At 45.0% G+C, this 13,254-nt stretch overlaps 2 protein-coding genes across 3 annotated transcripts; one reads left to right on the top strand and one right to left on the bottom strand.

The window, feature by feature from the left end:
* Positions 1 to 629: 629 nt before the first annotated feature.
* On the bottom strand, positions 630 to 6,540 carry coil (coilin p80). The gene is made up of 7 exons (XM_040191158.2): positions 5,848 to 6,540; positions 4,091 to 5,123; positions 3,816 to 3,905; positions 3,407 to 3,454; positions 3,255 to 3,324; positions 3,061 to 3,149; positions 630 to 1,091 (listed from the first exon to the last, which is right to left on the bottom strand). Exons 1-7 carry the CDS (start codon positions 6,096 to 6,098, stop codon positions 1,044 to 1,046), a joined length of 1,629 nt encoding a protein of 542 aa, XP_040047092.2. The 5' UTR covers positions 6,099 to 6,540; the 3' UTR covers positions 630 to 1,043.
* Positions 6,541 to 7,118: 578 nt separating this feature from the next.
* scpep1 (serine carboxypeptidase 1) lies at positions 7,119 to 13,110 on the top strand. Of its 2 annotated transcripts, none has more exons than XM_040191162.2 (13): positions 7,119 to 7,490; positions 7,617 to 7,747; positions 8,226 to 8,315; positions 9,104 to 9,259; positions 9,675 to 9,749; positions 10,056 to 10,128; positions 10,415 to 10,452; positions 10,525 to 10,653; positions 11,372 to 11,456; positions 11,623 to 11,736; positions 11,826 to 11,963; positions 12,110 to 12,273; positions 12,873 to 13,110. In XM_040191162.2, the coding sequence occupies exons 2-13, from the start codon at positions 7,688 to 7,690 to the stop codon at positions 12,933 to 12,935; spliced, it is 1,185 nt and encodes a 394-aa protein (XP_040047096.2). In that variant the 5' UTR covers positions 7,119 to 7,490; positions 7,617 to 7,687; the 3' UTR covers positions 12,936 to 13,110. The 2 variants fall into 2 exon arrangements, with proteins under 2 accessions (XP_040047096.2, XP_040047095.2); XM_040191161.2 differs by having other exon boundaries at positions 7,199 to 7,384.
* The last annotated feature ends 144 nt before the right edge of the window (positions 13,111 to 13,254 follow it).

The following is a 13,254-nucleotide window of genomic DNA, read 5'->3' as shown; positions in this document are numbered from 1 at the left end:
TTGAGCAGCTGCTTCCATCACTTTTGTCACAGCTGCACCAATGACAGTAGGGTGTGAAACTGTGGACATCCATCTCTTAAAATGAAAAAATTGACTAAATTTGTGTGCATCGATAAAAACACGATATAAAAATCTTGGTACTATTTGACTACTTTAAAATGATCCCTTGTGTGGGTTCCACAACTAAGTTACAATGGTGTGCTTTACAGTCAAAATTATTACATATGACTTAATTTTAATCAAGTTTTACTCAAAACAGTCAGTATGCATACTAAAGAAAAGCTTCATTTTTGTGCTGTTCTTGTACTCATCTCCCACAAAGCAAATGGAGATGAAGGTGCCACTTTAAAATGAACAAATTTAGACAGACTACGTTGTTGAAAAATGGATAAAAAAAACAAAACTCACTCATAGAACTCATGTCCCCAAATCACTGTTTGATTTAACGTCTGCCCATGTACCAATTTGGGACACAGCAAGCGGCATTGATATATTTTAAGTTAAAATTAAATATGATTTGATTTTACCCGTTGCATAATTTTGACTTTCTATCACTAGCAATCCTACCATTTCCCTTTAATGCAGAAATGGCCTTCCATACAAGACGTATTTAAATAATAAAATAGACATCCACCAATGTGTTTTATTAGAAAATATTTTTACAAGACGCATATCAAAGTCACATCACACTACAAAACATAAAACCATTATGTCCCGGTTCTGGAAGGGACCACACGGTCAACCTAAATATTTAAGCTAAAAAAGAAAAAAAAGAAAAAAAGAATTACATTTCCAAACCCAATTAAAATGCAACAATTATAACATTGGTCAATACATTCAGCCGTAGTAGCTCTTCTGTGTAAAGGGGTCATTTACTTTCATGTACAGGGAAGAAAGACAAACTTTAATCATACCCCTTTGCTTTCTCTTTGTCATATGTGATGTACAGAATTCAAACAGCATGTAGGACTCCCTAATTTAAACTCAGGCACTAGAGAACAAGTTGACGGGGCTGTGTGCACAAAATCACTGTTTAGTTTGCTTTAAATGATCAGCCTTGGTTCCAGCAGAGAGTCCCAGCGTTCAGTCACCTGTGGGAGGAAGTGGAGACGTTATTCCAACAGTGATCACGCAACATAAGTTCATGTTTATCACTGTTTTATCTACCATTATATTGGGGGAGTGAAGGCAATGAAAGTCTTTTAGTAATTTAAGTATAATAATAATATAATAATAATAATAATAATAATAATAATAAGTAAGTAATTTAAGGTTACCTTTCCTATAGAACAGGTCTATACCTTCTTTTATTAAACAATTTGAATCGCCTCATATTGTTCTTGTAAAAACATAACAATGCCGTAACATGCCCAGCACTAATATATATATATATATATATCATATACAATATATGATATATAGATTATAAATTACATCAATCCTCTGATCATCATTTTGGACTCACATGGACACTGAAACATCAAAAGCAATAGAGCATTTCCCATAAGGTCAAACTATTCCTTTAAGGGTCAGAGTTTAGGATTCACACCAAGCTGAAACTCGTGTGACAACGGAGCAGGAAAGCTGAAAAAGCTCAGGAATGTTCCCAATTGAGTGAAATAACACGAAAGTGTTCAAATTCTCTAAATCAGTGATTCTCAACTGGTGGGACCCGTTTTTAATGGCTCGCAGGCCTTTGCCTGGGAAAATAAAAATTAGAATTAAAAAAAAAGTCCATGTTTTCAGCAGCGTGTGCCGGGTTCTGGCACGGCAGAATAGAAGAATGTAATGGAGAAAACAATCACGACGCATCTGAATAAACTTCTGGAGCGGTTTAATGACTACTTTGCAGAGAAACAGAGGGATGACGACTGGATACGTGACCCGTTTGGAATCGACATAGAAAGTGTCACATTGCCAAGCAACGGAGAGTCAGCTGATGGAGCCGTCATGGGACCGTACGCAGAGGTAAGCCTCTCCCAGTTCTGGTGCAGCTGTGTGATCAGCGAGTATCCTTCCCTCGCCACTCGAGCAGTAAAAGTCCTGCTACCCTTCAGCAATACCTGTCTCGGTGAGTGTGGCTTCTCTCTCTCTGGTTCAGCTGAAGACTAAACACAGTAATAGACCGCACATTGAGCATGACCTCAGACTGGCCTTGTCCACTATAACTCCAGACTTTGAGATTCTTGCTAAGAGCAAAAAACATCCCCAGTTCTCCCATTAGAAATTCCTCCAGACTCAAGTCTCAGTTTTCACCTCAGGTTGAAGTGAGTGCTGCTTCATTTTCTGTAAAGCACAATGTTTTTCAGGATTTACCTCCTGATGAGGTAACCACAAGAAACGGTCATTTTGTATATCTGAATCCTTTTGAATTGCACTTTTCATTTAATTTATTTTGAATTTGTGCAAAAGCTGCTCCTCAAGACATAGTGTTTGTCATAGCTCTGTTAAAGTTAGGTCATTTGAGTCTTTTTTGACTTTTTTGTTTGTGCATTAAAGCTGTTGTTTGTTTGAAATGGCTGAAGATTCTTAATTGTTATGTATGTTGTAATACCTCGTGCCCTTAAGATACACTTTGGGTTTTTTAGCTAATTTAGTGTAAAAGGGAAGAGTTCCCTCTCTAGCGTCGCTACCAGCTGGCTGTTTTGTTTTTTCATTAAACTTGTTTTTGTGTTGGCATACGTATTCTGTCTCCATACTATCTCAGGTTCAAACTGCACCATATTTTCATTAAATAAATTTGAGAAGTTGAGAATGTTCCTCGATTTGGGTTGTGGCTTGTCATTAAGGGGTGATGGTGGGTCCCGGAGCCAGACCAGTTGAGAACCACTGTTCTAAATGCTAAAGGAAAGGAGCTTCAGGTCCTATAACATAGCAGTGTTTCCGCTACCATTGAACAAGGGGGGCGCCCCGTAAACAGCTCATTCTATGCCATGAAAGCACCACGATTTCTATTGTCAGGTAATTATGCAACAATGAAAACATACTGAATATTATATTTTTATTCCTTAGATCCACCTAAAGCCCACACACTGTTCCTTTAAATATGCTAATGCTTACCCGAGAGCCTCTGACCACTGCGTACTCGACGCTCTCCGACCCATCCGGGTTCTGATAGACCAGGTCGAACTTTCCCGGTTCCACGGGAGCTGAGGGACAAGCGGCGCGTTACCAGTGATCCCAAATGTGTTGCATGAAATCTAAATGTTTAATTGCATGAACATTGTAGGTGTCAGCGGGGAAATGATTCCTACCTTGAAAGCCGTTGAGTAGTTGCAGCTCAATCTGTTTGGTGGTGAGGTCGAAGGTCACAATCCTCCCCTCCTAAACAATGCCGTGTCAGTGGTGTGGTGACTCCTCAGAATGAATGAACACCACATCACAGGTGGGGAATGATGTCACTCACCTTATATTGTGATACCTCTGGAGTGTAGTTCTCAGTTAGCTCCAGTAACTGCAAAAAAAAAACATTGAAAACACAAAGAAGGAAATTCCTTTTACTGATTGACTGCTTTTCTTTTAGTAGATGATAGATCATTAATATGGTTGTTTACTTGCAGTAAATACATTTAACATGAAAACACCTCATTAAATAGCAGGAGACCTACTGGTAATTCAGACAGTGGCAACAAGTCAAAATCATGCATGCATATTCACTACTGATCTTTGCAGGTTAGCTAGCAGACACGCTAGGTCCTAGCCAGTCAGCGCTTAGAGCTTTGCCCTATTTCTATTTCTTTGCGTTTTAGTGTAGTTTGTAGTTTGAGTATAGGCGTGCGGCGTCAAATAACTGAGTCTGACCAGTCTGGACTTACCTTGAAAGCAATTTTCTGCCCCACCTGTGGAGGCGCGGCTAGCAGCGGCATGCAGCTGTAGTCCTTTTTGGGGGCACGTTCTGCTCCGTTCTGCATAAAGAACCCTAAAGATTATTGCTGCCTTTTCACTTACTCTTGATATTATTATTACATTTCCATGAACACAACAGATGGGATTGAACTACCGATGAATTTATGACAATGTAACACAGTTCTCCGATCTAAATTAATCTGGACCGTGCACGTGTTGAAATGAAAATGCAGTGCAGACAGACCTGGATGATGGCGGACAGGTTTGTCAGCTGATCGCTGCGGCAGGACGGCTCCTCGGCTCCTTCGTATCTGAACCCAAAGCTGGCACCACGCCCTCTGGCGGCCCCTCTACCGGCCCCCCGCCCCACTTCCTCTCCACGCCCACCGCGTCCTTCTCCACGCCCACCGCGTCCTTCTCCACGCCCACCGCGTCCTTCTCCAAGCCCACCGCGTCCTTCTCCACGGCCACCGTGTCCTCGGCCCCTCCAAGGCGACTGACGGGCACCCAGGCCGAGGACTGGCTGCTGCGCCGGCTGCCGGATGACCAGCTTGATCTCCTCCTCGCTGTCGGAGTCATCGCCAGGGGGGGGCGCCACACTCGCAGCTTGTCTCTGCTCTCCGTCTGCAGGCCGCTGGGCTGGACTAGCTTGCTGTGCTTTGGGGTTCACCCCCCCTTTGGGTGTTATGGAGGGGGGTTTCGGCATGCTTTTTACAACGGCAGCCTCGTCGTCTGAGGTTTCTGAGGAGGATGACGAAGGAGGGCGGGACTTTGTCTGGGTGGGTTTGGTGGTCGGAGGCGCCCTAGAGGCAGCAGGGGCGGAGGTGGGCGCCTTTGGTGCTGCTTTCTGGGGAGCCGGCTTTCTGGGAGCTTTGTCCTCCTCACTACTGCTGCTGCTGGCATCTGAAGAAGAGGCCTTCTGGGGTTTTGACCTTGCCACTGGGGGCGTCTTGGGGACTTTAACTGGGGTCTTTTTAGGAGTAGCAGCTGGTTTCGGGACCACAGGTGGGCCTTTTTCCTCAACCTTCTTTTGTTTCTTCTTCTTCTTCTTCTTCTTTTTCTTCGCTACTGGTTCCTTATGTGTCTCATCACCTGAAGCCTGCACAGTATCTCTCACCGCCGTTTCCACACTCTTCTTTTTCTTCTTTTTTTTCATCACTGTGTTTTCTCCCAGCCCATCCTCCTCTGCATCTCTCCGTCTCTTTTTGACGTTTTCACTGAAAGTATCCGGACTGCTGCTGTGCCCGTTCACCCGGGCCAGACAGTCCACCTTCACCCTGGTAAACAAAGGATCACGATCAGAAACGATTCATGCCAAAATAAGAAAATGTACAAACAAATATGATAAACCGTGTAAAAGACTGCTCCCTCAGCAGAGTGATCGATACGTCTGAACGTGGCTGCGGCGCACCAGAAGGTGATGGAGGAGGAGAGGATGACCTCAATGATGGCAGTGGCCACCTGGCGTTGGCAGGTTTTAACCCAACGAGTCTACATGGGGCAGATGCTAGTTTAAGGCTGGGTTTGCCAAACCAAGAGCCGTTTTTTGAGAATTATAAAAAAACCAAGAGCTAATGGATTCCACTGTATGAACATTTCACATCACAGTTTAGACACTTACGGTCAACTATATTTTACAGAAATAAACTCTTAACACAGAAAGCTATATTTAGTTATTTCTGACGTTAAGTGTTGCAGCGTTGTTTTGAATTGTTGTAGTGCAACTGCCTAAAAAATATCCATTTACTAATGCTGTGGGCGAACTGGCAGTAGCTCTGTGCTGAGCTGGACTTTCAAAATAAAACATGACGCAGACATAATTCCCATCCAACGACTGCACTGGGTCGCTCGGACGGAAGTCGCCTCCCTGAGTGAGCTCGTCCTCGGGGCCCTGCAGCTGAAGGTGCCTGTTGGAACCGACTTGAGAACTGCTCCCCCACACAGACCCCTGAGCGCGTGGATGAAACGGCCAGGTAAGTGTGACGGTGGAAGCACGCGCACCTGACGCTGTCGTTGTCGCGCACCACGTACACGCTCTCCGTGTGCGGCAGGTAGCAGCCTTCCACGAAGAGGCTGAGGATGCTCCCACGGCCGAAATCGAACTTCTCCCTGATGACGCTCTCGAGGTCCGCCACCACGCGACACGCGTTCAGGTCCACGAGCAGCCAGCACATGCGGCAGTCCACGACGGCCGGCGGCGGGTAGTCAAAGAGCAAGCGCACGCGGATGGAGGTGTTACTGTGGGCTGCCATGCCTCACGCCAAAACACCGCCGCTCGTGTCCCGCCGGCGTTTGGGAGAGTATTTCCGATCGGGATTTTCAGGATAAGAGTGTCGTCACCATGTCAACATCGATCTCTTCTACTTTTTCCTCCTCCTTGAGGGGAAGGGATGTTTATTTCCATCCGCCTCGCATTTACTAACGTTATGGAGTGAGTGTTTCAGTGCTTAATTGCTTTTTCTTATATATGTTTTGCTAGATGAATAGACTCCGCCAAAAGGACATGTCATCAAAATAATGCAATCAACAACAATAAAGCTACCCTTGGTTACAACTTCTTATAACATAAATGCCACATTTAGAATGCAATTCATGCATAGAAATAATGATAGGCTGTTAAAATAGCATTTACAGACTGTGAAGTGATCACATTGCCTTTGTTAATACTTAATACTATCCTTTCGTGCTTTTATTTTGAATGGCAAATTTTAATCGGAAGTCTGGGGTTACTTGTGATCACTTCCGGGGCTCTGCCTAAACCTGCCAACCTTTTCACAGCACTGCCCTCTGGCGGACAGACAGAGTAGTAGCAGGTCCACAGACCAGTCAAGGAAGTGTCGTTCCTTAGAAACCAAAAAGTATTATACTTCCACAACTGTCAACAACTGTCGTCAGAAATAATTGATGATGTTACCAGAAAACCTTTAAAGTTGACCCATTCTCTATTACCTTAAACTCCAGTTAAAATAATGTAAATTATGTAAAAAAATAAATACATGTATTTATGTATTTACATGTATTTTTATTATTAATTAATTGGAGTTTTTAGCGTTGGTAGAATATTTGTAAATCATAAATGTATTGATCATTTTGGATTTCTTTCTTTTTTTTGACAAATTATATATTAATAAGTGTAAATTGACAAGCAAATAAAAAACCATTGTTCGTGTTTAGTACTAAGACATGTAACGTATTTATCTTTAATGTTCAAAAAAGCGCCATAAAAATTGTAGTGGCGTGATACGTCTTTGTAATAAGGCAACCCGAGATTGAGCTATAATGTTCCCCTTTTACCTTTATATAATTTACGTTTGCATTTTTCTAGTTGACAAGCTGGGGAATTGTGCAATGTTAAAGGAAAAAAAAGGAAAAAGAAAAAAACAACTGCAGCCTGTCAGCTGACCCCGTGCGTGATCATGTGATTTCTCGTTGCCATCAAGCAGTACAGCGCAGACCCGACAGCCTCCCGCCTCAACCATGTGTCGGCTACCAGGATTCATCGGCGTGTTGCTGTGCCTGGCTCTCCTCGCTCACACAGGTAACACGGGTACGATCGTCGTGTGCACGAGGCGCCTCTAAACAGACTCTAAACACTAAAGTGTGACGTAACGAGCGAAGCCCTCAACTCGGCTGCAAAGGCGAAGGCAGGTGTCGCTAAACTTTGACATTCCGCCTCGTGTTTGTTTCAAGTTGTTCTTTTGTTTGCAATGTATACGGTAAGTGGGGCGCCGGTGTTAACACCCTGGCCGTGTCCTCTGTCCGCGCTGCAGGGCTCTCCACCCGTCCCCCCCCCACCGGTGGAGAAGCCTGGAGCTACGTGGAGGTGAGGGACGGGGCCCACATGTTCTGGTGGCTCTACAATGCTGACCGCCAAGATCTGCCTCTGGTCATGTGGCTGCAGGTAGGACCTGTCCTCACGAGCACACTGAACACGCAAAGCAGTCCAACCACGAATAACTTGCATTCTGGGAAATGTGTTTTATAAACACACATCTGCTGACTTGGTTTTGGGAAAATTCTTTCTGGTTTGCCAAACTGTATATGAAATACTGGAGCAGGTTTAGCAAGCCCGTGCTAGTTGATGTTCGATCAGAAGATGGAGGTAAAATGCTGCGTCAGCTGGTTGAAATGAGAAGTGTGACTGAATGAGTAACTGCTTCCATCCCACGTGCTGACTATAACCGTCTGTAAGTATACACAGTGCCGGTAGACGGTTATCTAAGTGTTTGTGCTGTGGAGGACATTGTTCTTGCCAATACTATATTAACAAAATGTTTATATGTGTATATATATATATATATATAACATATTCCTGTAGTGTTGGAGCATGATGTGTGTGTGTGTGTGTGTGTGTGTGTGTGTGTGTGTGTGTGTTTCAGGGTGGACCAGGAGGATCAGGAAGTGGCTTCGGGAACTTTGCGGAGATCGGACCTTTGGACGGGGACTTAAAGCCCAGAAAGACGAGCTGGGTAAGAGAGGGTCCGTGTCTGAAGCGGCTGCTCGGGGGGTCAGGAAGGCTGAAGCTCGGGGGGTCAGGAAGGCTGAAGCTCGGGGTTCAGTCAGTGTTCGCTCGAGTCATCGTGTCACGGAGGTTTGATGCGGGGAAGCTACTAGTAACTAGGTCTAGTAACCCACCAACTGGGTGAGGATTCCAAGTTCACTTAACATTCTACCAGTAACCCTCCAAGTGCTACCGCGAGGGTCCCAGTGGAACTGCCCAAAAGTCCAGTTAGATTTATGTTTTTATGTAATTACAAAACCACTTTCATCAATCTTATATATTTTGTCCAGTTATGTCAGTGGCCAGTTAGCCATTTCTTTATTTATATGTAACTGTGTTTCTTGGCAGTTTTCGACACTCTGACGTGGGCTTAAAGTTTGGGGTCGATAAAGTAAGCGTAATTTTATAAAAATAAAATAGAAACTCTTTTCCAACAAAAGAAGCTAGCAGCACTAGCTCTGAATGCTAAATCTAGCCAGATAGTTGATACTGACACTTCTCCAAAACCACGCCTCCAAAATTGTCATCCCAAATGAAAACATCAACACTGTTGTTTGTACTCTCAGCACATCACCCGCCTGCTACAGATTCTGCATTTAGTATCGTCTTATTTGTCAGAGCACTTGATATATTGATTGCTCGTCTGTTTTTTTTTTCCTGCGGAAAAAAGTGGCTTCAACCAATTTTTGGGGGCGGAGCCGTGGTTTGAGTTTAGTCAACAATGCTGAGTTGTGTTTGGTGTGTTGGCTGTTTCAGGTGCAGGCAGCTAGCGTGCTGTTCGTGGATAACCCCGTGGGCACCGGCTTCAGCTACACGGACCGGCCGGATGCCTACGCCACCGATGTGGCCACGGTGGCCTCCGACATGCTGGTGCTGCTCCGGCACTTCTTTAAAGCAAAGTCAGAGTTCCAGGTGCGTCCTTCGCTTGGCCTCACTGGTGCAGGACATCATAATACCACTCCACAGAGGAGCACGTGACGGCTCGGTTTTCACTTCCGTCTGAAGTCTAAGCACACAAACAAGTATAAATACTCCAAGCATGAGTTTGGATTGAATTGGCCAAACTTTTCAAAACTGCCATTTTTGGAGAAATAAAAGGGGGTTGTTTTGATTTTTAATGTTGTTTAAACCTGGTCTTTAAGTGTTAAAGGAATCCTCCACTCCTAAAAAACTGTTGATATCCTAACACATGTGGGGAAATATGTTTCCTCAAGGAAACACCGGTTAATTATGGTGTTTTTAAAAATATTTAGCTGCTTCTCAATTGCTGTCCTGCGCATTGCTCTTTCACTTTGCTCCATTAACAACATTATTTCATCCTGCACAGAGCGTGCCCTTCTACATCTTCTCCGAGTCATACGGAGGGAAGATGGCAGCCGCTATCTCCTTAGAACTCACCAAGGTGAGCTCACGACACAATGTAACTTCTCTTTCCAACATTTCCCCTTTTCAGGTGCATGACACGAGCTCGCTGCCATTGCAAAGTCCCCATGTCAAACAAATGTCATGTGACTGGTTAGAGGAAGCGAACCTGACGGTGCAGTGGCTTGCTTCCTTTCTGGATTGCGTTCAACTCAATAGTTATGGATTCTAGTTGTTTAAACGGCAACCCAAATGGCCAGCGTGGCTTTGTTGGCTCTAGTTTGGTTTTGGGGTCCACAGATGCTATTAAAAGAGTTGTGTTAATGTGTGTTACTTGTCTGTCCAGGCTGTTGCACAAGGGGATGTGAAATGCAACTTTGCTGGTGTTGCACTCGGGGACTCCTGGATCTCCCCACTAGGTCCGTATCAGTCAGATACACACCTCTGTTCATGCTTGTGAAAAACGTCACGTCAGGGGCAACATTCCTTTTATGTGTCTAAAGGAATACGTAGCCCTCAGATACAAGATGATGATGATTATCAAAAAAAAAAAGGAATCTCACAAAGTCACATTAATATGAGGAAGGCAGGGACTTGTTTGATGAAGTGTTTTGAGCTTGATGGTTCTTGCGCCGAATTTCCCAGACAACACTGACGATAATGGACATCAAAGTTGAAGGATCTATCTTCTATCTTTATCCACAGACTCTGTGATGACCTGGGGGCCGTACCTCTACACTACTGTGAGTGACAAACTACAGTTTCTGTTAAAGAAGATCCGAGTTTCCACCTAATGTGGCCTCTCTGCTGTGCAGTCACTGCTGGACGATCTCGGCCTGGAGGAAGTCATGAGTGCAGCGGACGCGGTGAAGCAAGCGGTGGAGCAGCAGCAGTTCCAGAAGGCCACCGAGCTGTGGTCTGTGGCGGAGACGGTGGTGGAGCAGGTTGGTGCCACACAGGAGGGTGCACTGCACTGTTTGTCAGGGTCACTTTTTCAGAGATGGAGCTTTGTGTTTTACTGTTTCCGGGTTACTAAGGTTACTGTGTGATCTGCCTAAGAGGACAGATCTCACGGTAATGACTGCAATAGAAACGGATAATGAGCAGAGGAGCCTGCGGAAATGTGGATGGGACAAGGTGACTACATTCTGGGGCATGCAAATCCACCAGTGGAAAGAAAGATTGGGGGTGGGGGCGCGGTGGGGGGTGAGGTCAGCTAGAGATTGGCCATTCTTTGCTGAGCGCAAATCGAACGCGCCGGAACCGGAAAGGAAAGTTAACTTCTTCAAAAACCCGTCCAAGCATGCCAGACAGCTGCTGGAGAAGAAAATTAGTGGGAGGCTGGAAATCACCCAACAAGCAGTTTGAGCAGCATGTCAGGAAACGGTACAGCGATACTGCAAAGAACGTCCCACTAGGAACACTTAGTACGTGCCGCGGCCTACACCACCAAGCCCAGCAAAGCAAAGGCAAGGTCTTCGTCAGTTTCAGGTCCCACTGGATTACCCTACGAGCTCTATAAGAACCGCCCCACGGTGCTAGAGCTGCTATGGTACCTTTGATGAGAACTGTTTAGAAAAAACAATCCATTTTGTCTGCGTCGGAAGTGCGTTGCAATGCGAACACATGGTTCATGTGGTATTGTGTTGCTTTTCACCCCAGAACACCAATGGAGTGAACTTCTACAACATCCTCACCCGTGAGCCAGATGAAAGGCGCACCTCTGTGGCGGGAGAAGACTTTGTCTGTAAGTGGTTGCATTAACTCTGAAATTTATAGAAATGACCGAACTAAGGAGAGCTGATTTGGTTGTTGAGATGAAATGTTTCATAAAATGACAAATTGGATGATGATGGGGGGGTTGGGTTAACTTTTATTCTTCCAATTGAACTCAAATGTTGTGTCTCCACCAGCTCTCCAGGCGCGTCGCCATGTTAGACCGCTCCACAGCCAATCGCTGAGCGATCTGATGAATGGGCCAATCAGGAAGAAGCTGGGCATCATCCCAAAGAATGTCACCTGGGGAGGTGCCGTATCTCTGTTGTGGACCTTTTCCCAGGAAATTCTTTTCTTTTTCTCTATTGATCTGTTCTATGCTGGTCCCCTGTCTGTCCAGGCCAGGCAGAGGACGTGTTCAGCAACATGGCAGGAGACTTCATGAGATCTGTGGTGGACGTCGTCGACCAGCTGTTGACTGCCGGGGTCAACGTCACCGTCTACAATGGACAGCTGGATCTCATAGTGGACACCATGGGTAACGTGCTCCATGTATTCCCTCCCGTTAAGCCCGGGCAGCAGCGGTGTAAACTCCCCCAAATCCCCACATTGGATCCATCTGGAAAAGAGAGCCAGGCCACATGGTCTCTGCTTCCTGTCACACAAGTCTACTTCCTGTCACAGGTCAGGAGCTGTGGGTGAAGAGGCTGAAGTGGGAGGGGCTACGTGGTTTTAACGAGCTGAGGTGGACCCCCCTGGATGACCCCACCTCCCCGGGCAATACTGGAGCTTTCTGCAAGACTTACAAGAACTTTGCCTTCTACTGGATCCTCAAAGCCGGTCACATGGTAAGACAGAAAGGAGACAGAATCACAAATGCACCTGCTGTGGCGTTGTCCATTGTTTTCTTATGTCTGTCGTGACATGAACATTTTAATCACTGCTACATTAATAACCTTTTATTTAACACACAATATGTTATATGTTGCGGATTGAGACAAATTTTTAGCATTAAATACTGGCACCATCCAGGTCTGCCCTCGGCTGAAGTGCATTAAATCTGCATTCTCGCTGTCTCATCAGGGGGCGACTCTGGTTGTCGAACTTGATTTATTCCCTCAGTAAACACTGGAAACATAAGTTTATGGCCTCAATCTCTAGTCTTCAATACAGCACAGTGAGAGTCCAATTTAGTCCACACTTAGAGTCCAGGAAGGCAGGGTAGGCTTTCGGGCGTTGGTTCTGTGATTGACGGGTTGCTACCACAGCTTCATCTTGTATGGTTCTATTTTTGTCTTAGAACTTCAACCCTGTTAAATTTGTCAAAATAAATGTTGTTTAATCACTCGGTTACCAGGATTCAAAGAATTTGAACTAAACGTCAAAGACCACTGCATTAGCCATACAAACCGTAAAACAATGGACAAATAACTCTTCCTGTCCTCAGATTCCCTCAGACCAGGGACCTATGGCCTTGCAGATGCTGAAGATGATCACCCAGCAGGTTTGATCCAAAGCCCCTCGTGATGCCAGCTGGAATGGCTCTGACAATCCCAACGATCACATGACCTTTTTTTTAGATTCCACTTTCTGCTGAACCAAAATAAATTTCACAGCTCTGATTGTGTTTAATGTTTAACCTGTGTAATCATCAGCCATAAGAACAATAAACTTTTTTAAATTTTTATATATGTATTTTCTTCTGTTTACAAACTGTTTTTGACATTGATATTAATCCAATTCACCACCATCATGCATGTGGTTTTGGCAATTTGGACCCAGATGTGTGCAGTACGTAGAGGAGATAACTGCCCCGATTACAGTAGTTT

The sequence above is a fragment of the Gasterosteus aculeatus genome, chromosome 11 (genome assembly GCF_964276395.1).
Source record: "Gasterosteus aculeatus chromosome 11, fGasAcu3.hap1.1, whole genome shotgun sequence".
Taxonomy (NCBI): domain Eukaryota; kingdom Metazoa; phylum Chordata; class Actinopteri; order Perciformes; family Gasterosteidae; genus Gasterosteus; species Gasterosteus aculeatus.
The sequence above is the reverse complement of the archived record's forward strand: the minus strand, read 5'-3'. Positions and strand labels throughout refer to the sequence as shown.

Coding starts and splice junctions, on each gene's coding strand:
- coil (XM_040191158.2), bottom strand. CDS start 6,098: ATGGCAGCCCACAGTAACACCTCCATCCGCGTGCGCTTGCTCTTTGAC. Junction 3,906..4,090: donor ACCTGTCCGCCATCATCCAG/GTCTGTCTGCAC, acceptor TTCTTTATGCAG/AACGGAGCAGAACGTGCCCC. Junction 3,150..3,254: donor ACTACTCAACGGCTTTCAAG/GTAGGAATCATT, acceptor CTTGTCCCTCAG/CTCCCGTGGAACCGGGAAAG.
- scpep1 (XM_040191161.2), top strand. CDS start 7,324: ATGTGTCGGCTACCAGGATTCATCGGCGTGTTGCTGTGCCTGGCTCTC. Junction 7,385..7,616: donor GGCTCTCCTCGCTCACACAG/GTAACACGGGTA, acceptor TCCGCGCTGCAG/GGCTCTCCACCCGTCCCCCC. Junction 9,750..10,055: donor TCTCCTTAGAACTCACCAAG/GTGAGCTCACGA, acceptor TTGTCTGTCCAG/GCTGTTGCACAAGGGGATGT.